The sequence below is a fragment of the Prunus persica genome, chromosome G8 (genome assembly GCF_000346465.2).
Source record: "Prunus persica cultivar Lovell chromosome G8, Prunus_persica_NCBIv2, whole genome shotgun sequence".
Taxonomy (NCBI): domain Eukaryota; kingdom Viridiplantae; phylum Streptophyta; class Magnoliopsida; order Rosales; family Rosaceae; genus Prunus; species Prunus persica.
Genome location: NC_034016.1, coordinates 11948576 through 11962967, shown reverse-complemented (window position 1 = coordinate 11962967; position 14392 = coordinate 11948576). Strand labels below are relative to the sequence as shown.

Here is a 14392-nt window from a genome sequence, read left to right as displayed (position 1 = left end):
ATAAAAAAGAACCAAAGTCCTTTAATTTGGGAATCATGGTGTAATGGAGTAGAACCCACATTGGCGTAGTTGATCAATCACAAGAAATATAATTTTCCGAAGTATCGAGATAAGTTTTTTGAATTGAATAGTATGAAGCATATAGGCTAACCTTGAAGATCATTCATGAAAAAATAAAAATAAAACCTCAAGTGACACAACAAAGAAATACTTTTTTTTTTGGGTGAAACAAACAAAGAAAAATCTTAAAGACGAAACCTGATAATTTTGTGAATCCATGGACGTCTTGTGATAAAATTAGTTTTGCAAATTTAAAACAATAAAAACGCGTTTTAAAAACTAAAAAAAGAAAGAAAAAGAAAATACATAAATTTCAGTTCAAATAGGTGAAATGTCTCTGCAGAGGACCAACAGCTCAGACAGCTCCTCCAAAGTAAAGTTCCTGACATTATTTGAAAACCAGCATTTCTCTCTCTCTGTCTCTCTGTCTCTCTCTCTCTCTCTCTCTCTCTCTCTCTCTCGTACAAAGTCCATTGGTCGAGAACCAAAATCTGGGCAGATTTGGCCCTTCAGTCGTGAATGGACGCTATCAGAAAGCAAGCCACCAGGCTTCGCGAACAGGTCGCTAGGCAACAACAGGTACTTTCATACCAATCCTAATCCCACCAGATCGAATTTTATTTAATCTCTTTCAATATCTGCACACTATTCTGAATCCGTATTTGATTTTTCTTATTTTAACCAATTTCCCCTTGATTTAGCTCGACTTTCTTTTTCTTTGTTGGTGAAATTTGCAATCTTGTTCTGCATGTAATGCATTATCTTCCTTGGGTTTGTGATTTTCGATTTGTTTCACATTGTATGATCCAACACAACGCATTTGCTTTTCAAAGTCATAAACCTTTTTATGAATTTTAATGATTGACATTTGATGTGCAACATAAGAGTGTAACACATAATTGAGGAGAGGCGATATTAATTGTGTTCTAGCGGCCTTAACTGGTGAATTTCTCGGGGATATTCTTGGCATTTGATGGCTAATCTTGGAAATTTTATTGGGTGAATTGAGAAATTGGTCTGTGGAAGAATGCAAAAAGAATACATGGGTAGAACAAAGATGTATATTTGTTGGCCCATTTGCCTTAAAAAATTAGAGCCTGCAGTGTGTTACGGATACAGGTCAGGCTTGTTCATCCAATGAAAAGTAAAAGTTTTACATAGATATACTCCCTTAAAAGAAATGGATAATCAGTTAAATTAAGGTATGGTTTCACTCAAAAAATTCAATAGAAATTTGCCATTTGAGAAGTTTTGCCAACGAATGCATCAAGGGATTTCAGTTTCTGCCGTAACTTTGTTCTCCATGTCTTGAAAAGTATATGGTGCATCTTCAACTACATTCCCTTAATTTGAAGCTCCTATTTATTTACATCCCTCTCTGTTATTAATAATGTTTTCTTTCTTTTTTTATTGAATAAAATTACATGGCTAAATTAGATTGCATTCTTGCAATAACAAAGGTTTACTTACATTTCAATTTTCATTTGAGCAAAACCAATCATTCTGACTACATTGGGCTTTACTTCAGGCTGTCCTCAAGCAGTTTGGAGCTGGAGGATATGGAGGTTCAGATAATTTAGTTACTGATGAGGCAGAACTCCTGCAGCATCAGAAACTTGAGAGGCTTTACATATCAACACGTGCTGGCAAGGTTGCCTACTACCTTTGTTGCCCCATCTAATTTCAATTTAATTTGTTTGACCTTTGCTTATATAAATTTTAATTCATGTTTTAGCATTATCAAAGGGATATTGTTCGTGGTGTGGAGGGATATATTGTCACTGGGTCCAAACAAGTTGAAATAGGTGAGTTAGTAAAATTTTATGTCATTTGTCAAGCTCGTACGTAAATTGCTTAAGGACTAAGTTTTATAATAAAAACTGTAACCTTATTGAATAGGAACAAAGTTGTCAGAAGATAGCAGGAAATATGGTGCTGAAAATACATGTACTAGTGGTAGTACATTATCAAGAGCTTCATTAAGCTATGGGCGAGCTCGCGCTCAAATGGAGAAGGAGCGGGGGAATCTATTGAAAGCTCTTGGCACACAGGTGTGTCAAATTTTCTTCATTTAAACTCGAAATTTTATAGATACGACTTACATGAGCAATATGTGTTTCTGAATGCTCTTCAGTCTGTGGTGGAAGGACTTATACATTTGCATATTTATGTTGTAGTTACTTTGCATGATAAACTGTAATTGGCCTTTTCCTTATGAGACGAGTGAAGGGATGTGGATTCAGATACACAATTTTGCCTCATCTTCTATGTTCAAGTTTGTGACAACAGTGAACACAAGTTGTGGCATCCTGAGCTTTGCAAACATTATGCAGAAACTTATGGAAAACTAAGAATTAAAATTGAAGGTTATGTTGTGTGTGAATTATACCAGACATGATATAACAAGTCATTTCTCTTGTGGCATAGCTTACAGCATTCCTTATAGCGGGATCATATATTAACATAATGTTGAGTTTACGGTACTTCGAGTACAATTTCATCAGAAGTTATCTCAGTTCACTAAAACCTCAAGCCATGCCATACTATAAATTGAGAGCAGAGGATCATATATCTTGTTTAGACTGTGGTTCTCTTAGTATAAATTCCCCTAGGCCCTCCAAAGTTAATCCCAGAAGGCATTGGAATTTTGATAACTGACTTTTAGGCCCACTATATCATGACATTGATGTTTGCTTAAAAGATTTTTATTTTGTGCTCAGCGTTTTATTTCAGTTATCCTTTACTTTTTGAAGACCATTGTAGGATTTAATTTCAATTAGTTTCTTCATTCTTGATACTACCAGAGGTTAATGCGGGTGATATGGTGTTTAAAATTGTTATTAGGTGGCAGAGCCATTAAGAGCGATGGTAATGGGGGCCCCATTGGAGGATGCTCGGCATCTTGCTCAACGTTATGATAGAATGCGACAAGAAGCTGAAGCTCAGGTATCTTTAATTTGTGTTTACCAGGGACTATCTGAGTGTTTTATTCTCACAACAGCAGTATTTTAGACTGGAAAGCATTGTGAGTCTAGTGATATACCTCATATTTATACAATTGGTGACAACTAAATTGATCAGTTGATTTTCTTTTACAAGTATGTCATTGTGCGTTCTTTTGAACCTAGACAGGCTATTGAAGTTTCCAAACGCCAAGTAAAAGTGAGGGAAACACCAGGAAATGCAGAGAATGTTATGAAACTGGAAGCTGCAGAGTCAAAGCTGCAAGATCTGAAGTCAAATATGGGAATATTAGGGAAGGAAGCTGCTGCAGCAATGGCAGCTGTTGAGGCTCAACAACAGAGGTTGACTCTCCAGCGCCTCATTGCTATGGTAGTACAAGTTCTCTCAAAATATACCATGAGTTAAATATGTTAAGTATCAGTAAATCTTTGGCCGAGATATATGGGGTATTAGTGTTTAAACTTTCTTCTTGTCAACTTTGTTCTGGATTGAAGGTTGAGGCAGAACGTACTTATTGCTATGGTAGTACAAGTTCTCTCAAAATATACTATGAGTTAAATATGTTTAAGTATCAGTAAATCTTTGGCCGAGATGTATGGGGTATTAGTGTTTAAACTTTCTTCTTGTCAACTTTGTTCTGGATTGAAGGTTGAGGCAGAACGTACTTATCATCAGAGGATCCTTCAGATACTTGATCAACTTGAAGGAGAGGTAAGCAGTCATGCTACAACAAACACCCACACCACCCCACACCCCCCTTACTTTTCTGAGTTACAACAAAATCCAACTTTTGATTTTTGCATCAATTGATGATTTTATGTAATCTTTTTCTGATATTGATAGATGGTATCAGAACGACAACGAATTGAAGCGCCTCCTAGCCCTACTGTTGATAACACCATGCCTCCACCCCCACCTTATGAAGAAGTTAATGGCATATATGCTTCTCAAACACATAATGGATCGTCAGACATCATGAATTACTTCCTAGGGGAGGTTAGTAATGAATGAAAGTTTTACATTCTTATTGCTTAAATGATGCAACACTTGAAGGCTGTTCAATATGTGTACGCTCATTTGTGTTTATTTGTCAATTTATTGCAGGTTATGTTTACATATCAAGCGGTATCTGACGTGGAGCTCAGTTTGTCAGTTGGAGACTATGTAGTTGTGCGAAAGGTTTATAACTTTCTGAGATACTATACTTCAGCTACATTGATCCTTAAAATTTGAATTAGGGGTAGCCCAGGGCTTGGATTTGGACTAACCCAAGATCTAATCTAAATGGAAAAATGGGACCAATCTATTGTTGTATTTAATTGTGATAATTAATATATTTCAACTGGATCCACTTTAGGTTGCTGGGTTGACAGCAACAATTAGATATAGTCCAGCTGGTTTTTGCCAGGCTTAAACTGTGTTGTATTTCGGGTTGCCTGTTATCTGAGGCAAGTCATTGAATCCAGGTTGCAGATTGCAGCCCAGTTCCTTTATTTTAAAGAAAGGCCATGTCATATTCCTTCAAGTATTGTTTTGGCTCATAACTGATGATGGGAATGCTTAGCTTGATTTGTGTTTTGTTCTTTCAACAGGTGACAAACAATGGTTGGGCAGAAGGTGAATGCAAAGGCAGGGCAGGCTGGTTCCCATTTGGATACATTGAAAGAAGGGAACGAGTACTTGCAAGCAAGGTGGCAGAAGTGTTCTAAAGTTTTTGCATGGGTTGGATTATGAGCAGAGTGTTTTTTCTTTTCTTTTCTGTGTATGTTTTTTTAAAATCTAATTGTACTCAACGATGGAGCATGTGGCATTCGAATAGAAGAAGAACGTGTATCCTCTCCGTTTTGAAGTGATGTATGTAGATACTAAATTCATTCTATCTATTGATTGATGAGCAACGTTTATTTTTTTTATTTATGGTATATCCTTCTCTATCTTTCCTTTCTCTTGTTTGTTATATTCAACAAATGACGATCACTTTGAATTCTTCGCTCCATATCATTGTTCTTATTAATCTCAGTTTTATCTTGTTTCTGTGTTTTTGTTCGTTTATAAATGGCTTTTCAAAACAGACTGAAATTCATGGCCAAATCGAGCAGAGTGCCCATGAGTCAAAATGTCCTTGCCAAGGTTAATTTTTTATTTGGTCATAGGGTACTTGAAACAGATTTCTAGATGTCCACAGAAAAACTATTGCCAATTGCCTGAAATGAGAAGCAAGAATTTTATAAGAAATATTTTTTTCAGTAATATCATCATGACTCTAAGTCATGTGCGGTAGCAATACCAAATCAAGTACCACAAGCAAATCAAGTACCACAAGTTGCGGGGGCCTCACGTAGTATTTATATAAGGAAAACATTAGGTCTCATACATGTCATGCAATCGAATTTGACGGATTTATCGACGGACTTTATGGTATGAGGCAATGTGATATGAAAAAATTGAGTATGAGAGGCCAGTTGAGTCAAAGTCACTTTTAAACGGCAAAGTGAGATCTGGGACATCTTTTTAGAGGGCACGAAGCCTTTAAGGTAATTCAAAAATACCATGATAGGATATGTGTCCAATTGACCATACCATGAAGGTCCATTGTCCAAGCCCTTGACACAATTCTGGAGCCCTTGCAAACAGAGCTTCAAAAGCAACTCATTTTCAACTTGCCCCAGAAGCAATTTGGCAATTTCCAATCGTAATCCGGTTGACCCGCAAACTTGTGAAAAATGACTCAATCTTCACCTTTTTTGACGACAAAAAAATAAATCCAAGAACTCTTTTTTGTAGAATGCACCATGCACCTATATTCAATTCTCGCATTCTTAAATATAGTTTCAATAAAAAAATAATATCAATTCAAAAATTTCTTTAATCTTCATTTTCTGGTCAGGTTCTTGATTTTTACATAACTAGTAAGTTTTTTTTTCTAGACATGACGTGCGCTCTTTCTTAAAAAACGCCCGTGTTGAAAAACCTCATATCTAACTCACGAAATGGTTAATCGCTTAGAATGTAGGTCCTAAAGCCCAAAAATTAATACTTAAAATAAAAAATTGAAGTTCTAAAATATCATTTGATACCTTAAATAATCAACTCTATCAATAAATGGAAATAAAATTGAATAAAAATGGCGCATAAGTGAGATCGCCCGTCCTTAAAAGAAAGAACGAACGTCCATCTTAGAACAACTAACATACAGGTCGAAAGAAAAAATAGTATATAATGTACGTAGTCTATCTAGAACAGTTCAATCGCATATTAACCCTAATGAGCATACCCATTTCATTTTCTTTAGTGCGCATGCAACTTGACCTAGTTTTCCACTGAAAAAGTAGCAAATGCTGATTCAATTCTCTGATAATAGATGTACGACATCCAATTAGCACACAAAGCTTCACAAACTTCATTAATTTCCAACAAAAGAAAAAATCACACTCAATTAATAAATCAATTTTCGAAGACCACCTTGTAGAATGCTTTGAAAATGAGAAATTGCAGACATTTGATAAGCTTGAATTCTTCTTCAACATCATTTCTGGAAAACTTCATCCACAACAAGAAGAAGAGAACCTTATATTGGGTGGGTAAGACTTTTGACTAGATCCCAAAAATTTTACAAACTTCCCATATATGTATATATAGTGTGTTCATGGATAGAACAATTTAAACCCATTTTGAGCCTCATAAATCAAACATGCTGTTCTCCAAATCAATCCCTCTTTCACTAAAACAAAAATGACAACAGTCATTATTATTTGGTAAACAAAAATGGCAACAGTCATTATTATTTGGTGATATTTGTTGGGGTGACTAACCAGCAAATGTCACCAATTAATAGTGACTATTGCCACTTTTTTTTTATTTTTTTATTTTTTTATTTTTTTTTTATTTTTTATAGTGCGCTTGGACATTAGTCATAGAAAACTTGTTTTTGTTATCAATTTGCCAAGCTTACGTATGAGTACTTTAAAAATGCAATTATCATACCAAATTGTGGCTCCCTTACTATAAGGGCAGCGCTCACGAAGCTCTTTGCTGTGCATCAATCACACAACTATTGTAATTTTTGCTCGCGACATCGCCGCGGCAAAGGGCCAGGCCATTCACTTGGTTTTGGGCATGGAGGAACTTTAGCGTATAGAAGTTTGAACAACGAATTCACAGTGTAGTTTTCTGGGATGAAACAAAAATGGTACAGTGGTGAAGCACCAATGGCTGAATGGTGGAGGGAACAAAGTTTCTTGGTCTTCTGTTCATTTCTCCTCGAAATATATGCTCTCACTCCCACAAAAGCAATATCCTTCAATTATTCGTGGCCAGCTTGAATTCGTCTTTCAACATCATTTGTGGAAGCTTCCTCCACAACAAGTCAAAACCCCATAACCAGGCTTGTCATAGTCTGGGGGTAAGACTTTTGACTAGATCCCAATTTAAAATAGTCAGCAATTTCAACTCCGACAGGCCGTGACAGATATTTTTAGAAACCTCCCATATATGTATATATATTGTGTTCATGGATAGAACAAATTAAACCCAATTTTTGAGTCTCATAAATCCATCATGATATTCTTCAAATCAATCCCTCTTTGTTTCTTGGTCTTCTGTTTTGTCCACCTTTCAGCCATTGGTGCTTCCCCACTTAAGCATTTTTGTTTCAGCCCAGAAAACTACACTGCTGAGAGTTCATACGGTGCCAACTTGAATTTGTTGTTCAATCTTTTATACACAAAAGTTCCTCCTTCTGGCTTTGGCCTTGGTTCAACTGGCCATGCCCAAAACCAAGTGAATGGCCTGGCCCTTTGCCGCGGCGATGTCTCGAGACAAAACTGCAATACTTGTGTGATTGGTGCAAGCAAAGAGCTTCTTGAGCGTTGCCCTTATAGTAAAGGAGCCATAATTTGGTATGATCATTGCCTCTTAAAGTACTCAGACGTGAATTTCTTTGGGCAAATTGATAACAAAAACAAGTTCTCTATGACAAACGTCCAAGCGGTAGAGAATAATCCCACACTATTCAATGAGAAAGTACATGAATTGTTAAGTGGGTTATCCAATGAAGCCTCCGATGCTAATCCAAAGTTTTATGCTACCGGCGAGGTACAACTCGATACATTCACAACGTTATATGGTATTGCTCAATGCACAAGGGACCTCTCTAACGTTAATTGTAAGAAATGTCTTGATGTTGCAATAAGTGAACTGCCAAACTGTTGTGATGCAAAACGAGGTGGGCGTGTTGTAGGTGGGAGTTGCAATGTTGGATTTGAACTTTACCCCATTGTTGGTACTTAGCTAGATCATAATTGCTATAAATAAATAAATAAATTTGTAATTGGATCAGTGTATTATTATATATGCTACAAACAAATAAATGAAGGCTGGTAGCTTATTGCCTAATTTGTCCAACCATCTCATTCTATGATCTAGATGTATTTCCGTAGAACTCTTGAGCTGATCTGCAATTTTTATTCTGGTTATTTGATGCAGATGATTAATTACAATAATACCCCTGAGGTAAAGAAATATATCAAATAAGTTAAAGAAATCTGATTAGATAAGAAAAATACAATATTCCCAAACAAAAACGACAATAAATCAACAATGTCACAAGCCACAACCTCTGGCAGTGGCAGAGTTGGTGCTTGAGACTCAACAATTTGTTCCATTTGAGCCCTTAACTCTTGCAACATACTTCTTGTTTTCACGGCCTCCTGACGTAGAGCCTCAATCTCCAGTTGCTGCTTTTCCACAAGAATCTCTGCAGCAGCAACCCTCTCACGTAAGGCAAACATCTCATTATGATCACCATGAATATCATGATGATCATGATCAGATGTTGTCGTCAACGGTGATGTGGCATCGGAGCAAAAGAAAGACTTGAAGCGAGAAAAATTAGTAGACTTATTGAAGCTCCGGGACGAATTAGGGTCATTCTTGCTGGGTGTAGTTTTTGCAGAATCTATATCGCTTGTGATGGTGTTTTCTTTGTTACAAAATTTCACTTTAGAGTACAATCCCAATGTTAACCCGTTTTGATTTTAATCTTGTGATGGTAGGGTAAAGTTCCTCAATGGCTTGACAACCATTGGTGGTCAACAAGTCAACTTTCTTTTGTGCGTGAGCTTGCCACTGCTAGCAATTTAAAACCCTAGCAGACTTCTAAAAAAATAGATAACTTGCACCCTAAGTTACTGATTCTTAAACAAGCAATTGTGAATTTGGGTGAGGAATATCTCCCAAGTAAGTTCTTTTCTTGCCTCAGACTTGTGAGGACTTCACAATTTTTCACGGTACAAAATTGGTAGTTTTGGCTAGAATAGATAAAAAGAAGACAAACTGTTTAGGCAGAATTGCTATTACAGGACTCAAAAGCGAAATGGCAACTCCGAAAAAGACAACAAAACGTTGGACTTCGATTTCTGCCTGGGTAGCTGCCTTGAACTAGGCTGGATTGGATGTGTCTATGCTGGATTGTATCTTCAACACCTTCAACTGATGAGTTTCAATTGGAAATCGATACCAACATTTGAGTTTGGCAGAACTTCAATTTATTTCAAACCATGGAATACTTGTTGAACAGGTAGAATTGAGGCCTCTTTAGTTTAAAGAGGACAGAAGTGGTTGGATTGATGGTCATTGAGCTGGAGCTGTGCTAACCTGTTCTGCTTGACCAAGGCTTTCTGTAAATTTGTTGAGGAATTATGAATGGACGTACTATCTTTCTATCTTTTTAGCATTATTTTCTTTGTAGAAAAATTTCAGAACTTTTACACTAAACCCCCTTGGCTACATAATCCTGAATCCGCCACTGCATGCAGCTGTTGGGCGCCTTCCTCTTGGAAGTTTTCGAGGGTTGAGGAGGCGGAGGATTCTTCAAATATGGTACTTAATGTTTCTGACATGATGGTTTTCCAAATATATTCTGCTGATCAAGGCAAGAGATGCCCAATTAATATAAACCAAAAATAAATAAACACAACCATAACACATGTTAAGAGCTGGTTTTGGAAAATATAATTACCTTTGAATTAATCTTGATGCCAAGAAAAATGCTGCAAAGTTTTACCAGCTTCCAAAGGTTGTCATGGAAGGACAAGCTTCCTTTAGTTGTACACTCTCATGAGTGTTTCTTGATCCCTTTATGTAGATTAGGTGGTTCTTGAGGTTGAGAGGTTTTGTCTAAATCAGTATGTTTGAATGATTTGAGGGTTTTTTTTTTTTTTTTTTTTTTTACAAAGAATGCACAAGTGGATAACTAGAAATGTAGTGTGCTTGGCCTACATGGACAGAAGAATCAGAGCTGTACGAGGTTGGCAGTTTTATTGGTAACTTCACCCCCCATGCAAACAACGTTTGAACCATTCATAAAATTGCTAAACACTAGGAACAAATGCTAGCTAACAAAGTATCGAAGAAAACAGGAGAAAGATTTAAAAGTAGCTGGCCCCAAAACCGTCTTGGTCGGTCAAAATTTGGTCCTATCCTCCACTTCATATCATGTCCTAACACATCATTGGCCCCAACATTGACCTCCCTTCTAATGGATAGATCTAGATAAGTCTAGTCCTAGCATCAGAAACTCTAGTTGACCAAAAAAAAAGAGCATCAGAAACTCTGGTAGCAGTTAGGCCATTCAAGACTTCTCTAATCGGTGCCTACGTGCCAGTGAAAAAGGGTTTTGATTTGGAGACTAGTAGTCTCAGGTTCTAACCCTCATGATACATCGTAGTGTGTTTGAGAAACTCCTATTTCCCATTATAATTTAAATTATCGTTTGTATTTTTTTTTTTTTTTAAAAGTGTCTAATTGGTTTTAGCATTTGAGTGTCATTAATAGGCTTCATTGTGTTTTCGTTAGTTTTCAATCATTAAATCCAAGGTTTTATTTTTCTGAATCATAAAATAATGCTGGAACCAACAAGCCACTAACCATACAACCTAAATTTGGGGGGAGTGGAAGTACAATGAAGCAACATGATACCGACTGTCATAAAAAATGAAGAGAAATAAGGAACATGGGATTTGGAGCCCATGGCTTCTGCCTATAAAAGGCCAATTAACCCACGAACACAAAGGGAGAAGGGATATGACATTAGTTCTTACAGGTAAACCCTCTAATTCTTAACAATGTCCTGATTCTCAACTACAAGCATTTGCAAAGGTTACCAAAACCATCGAACTCCCAAAATCTGAACATAAACACTTCCATTATACTTAAATGTTTCGAAAAGTACAAACAACATTAGACACCAAATTCTTCCAACAACCACTGACAGGCAGAAATCATTATTTAAGATGATGATAGACATAGCTGCTATAGATACTTCTGTTGCGTGCATTTGATTTTATTTATTGTACTTACCAACATAATCCATATTGGAAGAAGCCACATAACGTGCCCCAGGAACCCCTTCAACTTCTCTTATGGAATTTTGGCCATACTCATCTAGAAGGTTTAACTTGTTTAGCACATTCCCAACTGAATCTATTAGAACCGAATTTGGTACCGTATGGTTTGTTGTTGATCGCCACCAAAAGTCTCCAGCTTTGGTTCTCTTTATTTTAGCCGGCGGTCCCAAGCTAGTGAAGTCAATCAGTGTTGTTTTAGCGTTTGGACCTTTTATCCAATACTTATGTATCAATTTACACATTCTGTCAATTTGACGATAGATTATCAACCAAAACTCAAGGCCCACAAAGGAATACCATATGTGTGTCTTGGTGGGTGTGAGGGCAGATCTAGAGCTGAGATATCACTCATGATCATATCAGGTGGTGATAAGAAGAAAAACAGAAAATTTAAAAATAAAAATCCTGAGATAGTTTACCCCTTAAATTTTCCATTTTTGTCACACAAGTGATCAGATTACAAATGAACTCGGCCCATGCTGGAACCATAAGCCCATTCCTAGACCTTTAATATTGACTGATATGAAATCCACAGTCAGTGAGTCAAAATGGTACTCCTTAACGATATGGCATGGAAATTAGAAAATACTATAAAGTACATGAGCCAAGTTTCGACCCCACATTCATAACATTGTAGCAAATTCACAATCAGACCATTCAAACCAACTATGGTAGCAAAACTCACAAGACATAAAATAATCCCCAAGTTACTGATTCTCTAGGCAATCATGTAGCTATCCAATTCAAAAGGCAATGCCAAACCCAAGTTACTAATCCTCGAGACCATATGCATCATATCTTGTTTTGGACCATCAGAATATCAGTCAACTTTATGTCGTTTTCACCTTATATCACCCTTATTTCCTCATGAATTTAATTACGGGGTCTCCTCCCTTCTTTTACTCGATATAAAAGATAAATAATTTCTGTTAAATTATTATTATAGAACATAATCTAGTAATGTGCTTTTTATTAATAAGTTCATTTTAACATGATATATTATATAATTATTTGGGAAATACGGTGACCAATTTGGCTAAATTTTTTCTCAGTTATCAACTTAAATTTTCATGTAAAATAAAATTCAGTGACCAAAAAGATATTTAACCCAAACAAAAATTAAGGTAATATGACAAAGGTCCCCATGCAGTGCTATAACAAATATCTTTTCTTCTAGACAAAGGCTTCTTGCAAAGTTTTGTTCCACAATTATTACCATCCTTTTAGTGGGTCATTGAAACGTTTAGTGGGATTACTGAAAAGTTTTGACCCACACAATCACTTATTTGACAATTTCATTGACATTGCATGTCCTGAAATTAAGTATGATTAATTCCAAAATATTTGTATACATTTTATTAATATAAACTAAAGATAATATTGTATAGAAAGTTTCTTTCGTGAAAACATGCCTAAATTCATAATTTCTTTTGTTTTGTAGGATGAAGCATGGAAGTGGAGGGAGTGGTTTGTGGAAATGAAGGAAAAGCAGTGTGTCCACATAGCTTTTGGAGTTTGTCCAATTTCAACAAGTTATATGGTGGAATGAATTCCTTGAAAAAATGTGTGAATTTTATTGCTATCACCAATTTCGTCCGCAAATGAGAATTATCGACTTGTAGATGTCATGGATGACTTTTGTGGGATTTTAATTATCAAGAGAGAAGGTTTGATTCATTGCAATTGACCAAATCTCGTGATGAACCTTTTAAAAAACAATGCGGTAAAAAGCAAGTGTGGGGTTGTCACAAACTTTGACCAAAGACTATTGATTGTGTATTTATTGGACACTAGTCTCTCCGCAAGTGCTTCAGCTCATGCGAGAGGTTTTTTTTAAGAAATTTTTAATTTTAATTTATAACTAAAAAAGATAATGGGTAGTTGTGTTCCATAAAAATAGGATCCATTATCTGACTTTTCTTTTAATTTTAATTTTTTTAATATAAAAAGTGTGAATTTACCATATTATCCTCATTTAATTAATAATATCAACTCTTAATGTTTGCATTAACCAAGGGCAAACAATAGTGCTGCAATTGAAAGCATTAACTGTTTATTTAAATCAAAAGCATTAATTCATTCCAAGCCAAACAAACTTGACAAATCGATACACATCATTCTAGGACACACATGCAAGAAAATTAAACATAAACTTATACATAGGTTCGCGAATTCTTCTAACACCAACAACATTAACATCAAGCCATAAGTCTTTCATAATTTAAACATAATAAGATTTCGCCTTTATTTGCACTTGTGGAGAAACCCAAATCCTTTTTAACATAACAGGTCCTGTAAACTCCAGCCCTACAATTAAAATTAAACAAACTAGTTAGCAACAATTAACGTTAGCAACAAAACTACAATCAAATTCAAAAGTGCCTTACATTAATTAGCCTTGGGGTTTTTGCCACATTTGAGCTTGTGGTACTCAAATTCAGACATGTTACTGAACTTCCTTTGGCATTTTGGTTTCTTGCACTCAACGAATTTTGACTTCGATCCCCTGTGAATCATTTACTGATGATTTATTAACCCATTGTTATTTTCAAATTCTTTTGAGTTCATGTTTCCATCAGAACAAAGGTTACACGTGATAGTTTCTATTCTTCCCACATCTTCAACTTTGGCCTTAACAGTCCAAGGATGGTTGTCCTTGATATGCTCAAGCACCAGAGCATAATTTTCGAATGGAATGTCACAGTAGGTGCAGAATTCAGCTTGCTCATCAAATTGATTATTCATTTCTGAATTCAATAAAGAAAGATAAAGAAATTAGTTAAATACAAGTTCAAACCTATAGGGAAAAATCATAAACCAAACACTAAGCCCCATAATATCATAAATCAAAAAGGAAAGAAAACTAGTACTGAGAGAAGCTAGAGGTCGAGTGAAGGTGGAGGTGAGAACTACAAAGTACATACATATAATCAAAGATCACTTAGCCATTTCAGCCATTTGGG

General features: G+C 35.9%; 2 protein-coding genes across 2 annotated transcripts; both read left to right on the top strand.

The window, feature by feature from the left end:
- LOC18767326 (SH3 domain-containing protein 2) lies at positions 259-4946 on the top strand. The gene is made up of 10 exons (XM_007199859.2): positions 259-639; positions 1589-1711; positions 1796-1865; positions 1960-2111; positions 2905-3006; positions 3193-3393; positions 3673-3735; positions 3868-4020; positions 4129-4203; positions 4617-4946. The coding sequence occupies exons 1-10, from the start codon at positions 580-582 to the stop codon at positions 4731-4733; spliced, it is 1116 nt and encodes a 371-aa protein (XP_007199921.1). The 5' UTR covers positions 259-579; the 3' UTR covers positions 4734-4946.
- Positions 7574-8403, top strand: LOC18767071 (cysteine-rich repeat secretory protein 38). Its single transcript, XM_020570695.1, has one exon. The coding sequence runs from the start codon at positions 7582-7584 to the stop codon at positions 8311-8313; it is 732 nt and encodes a 243-aa protein (XP_020426284.1). The 5' UTR covers positions 7574-7581; the 3' UTR covers positions 8314-8403.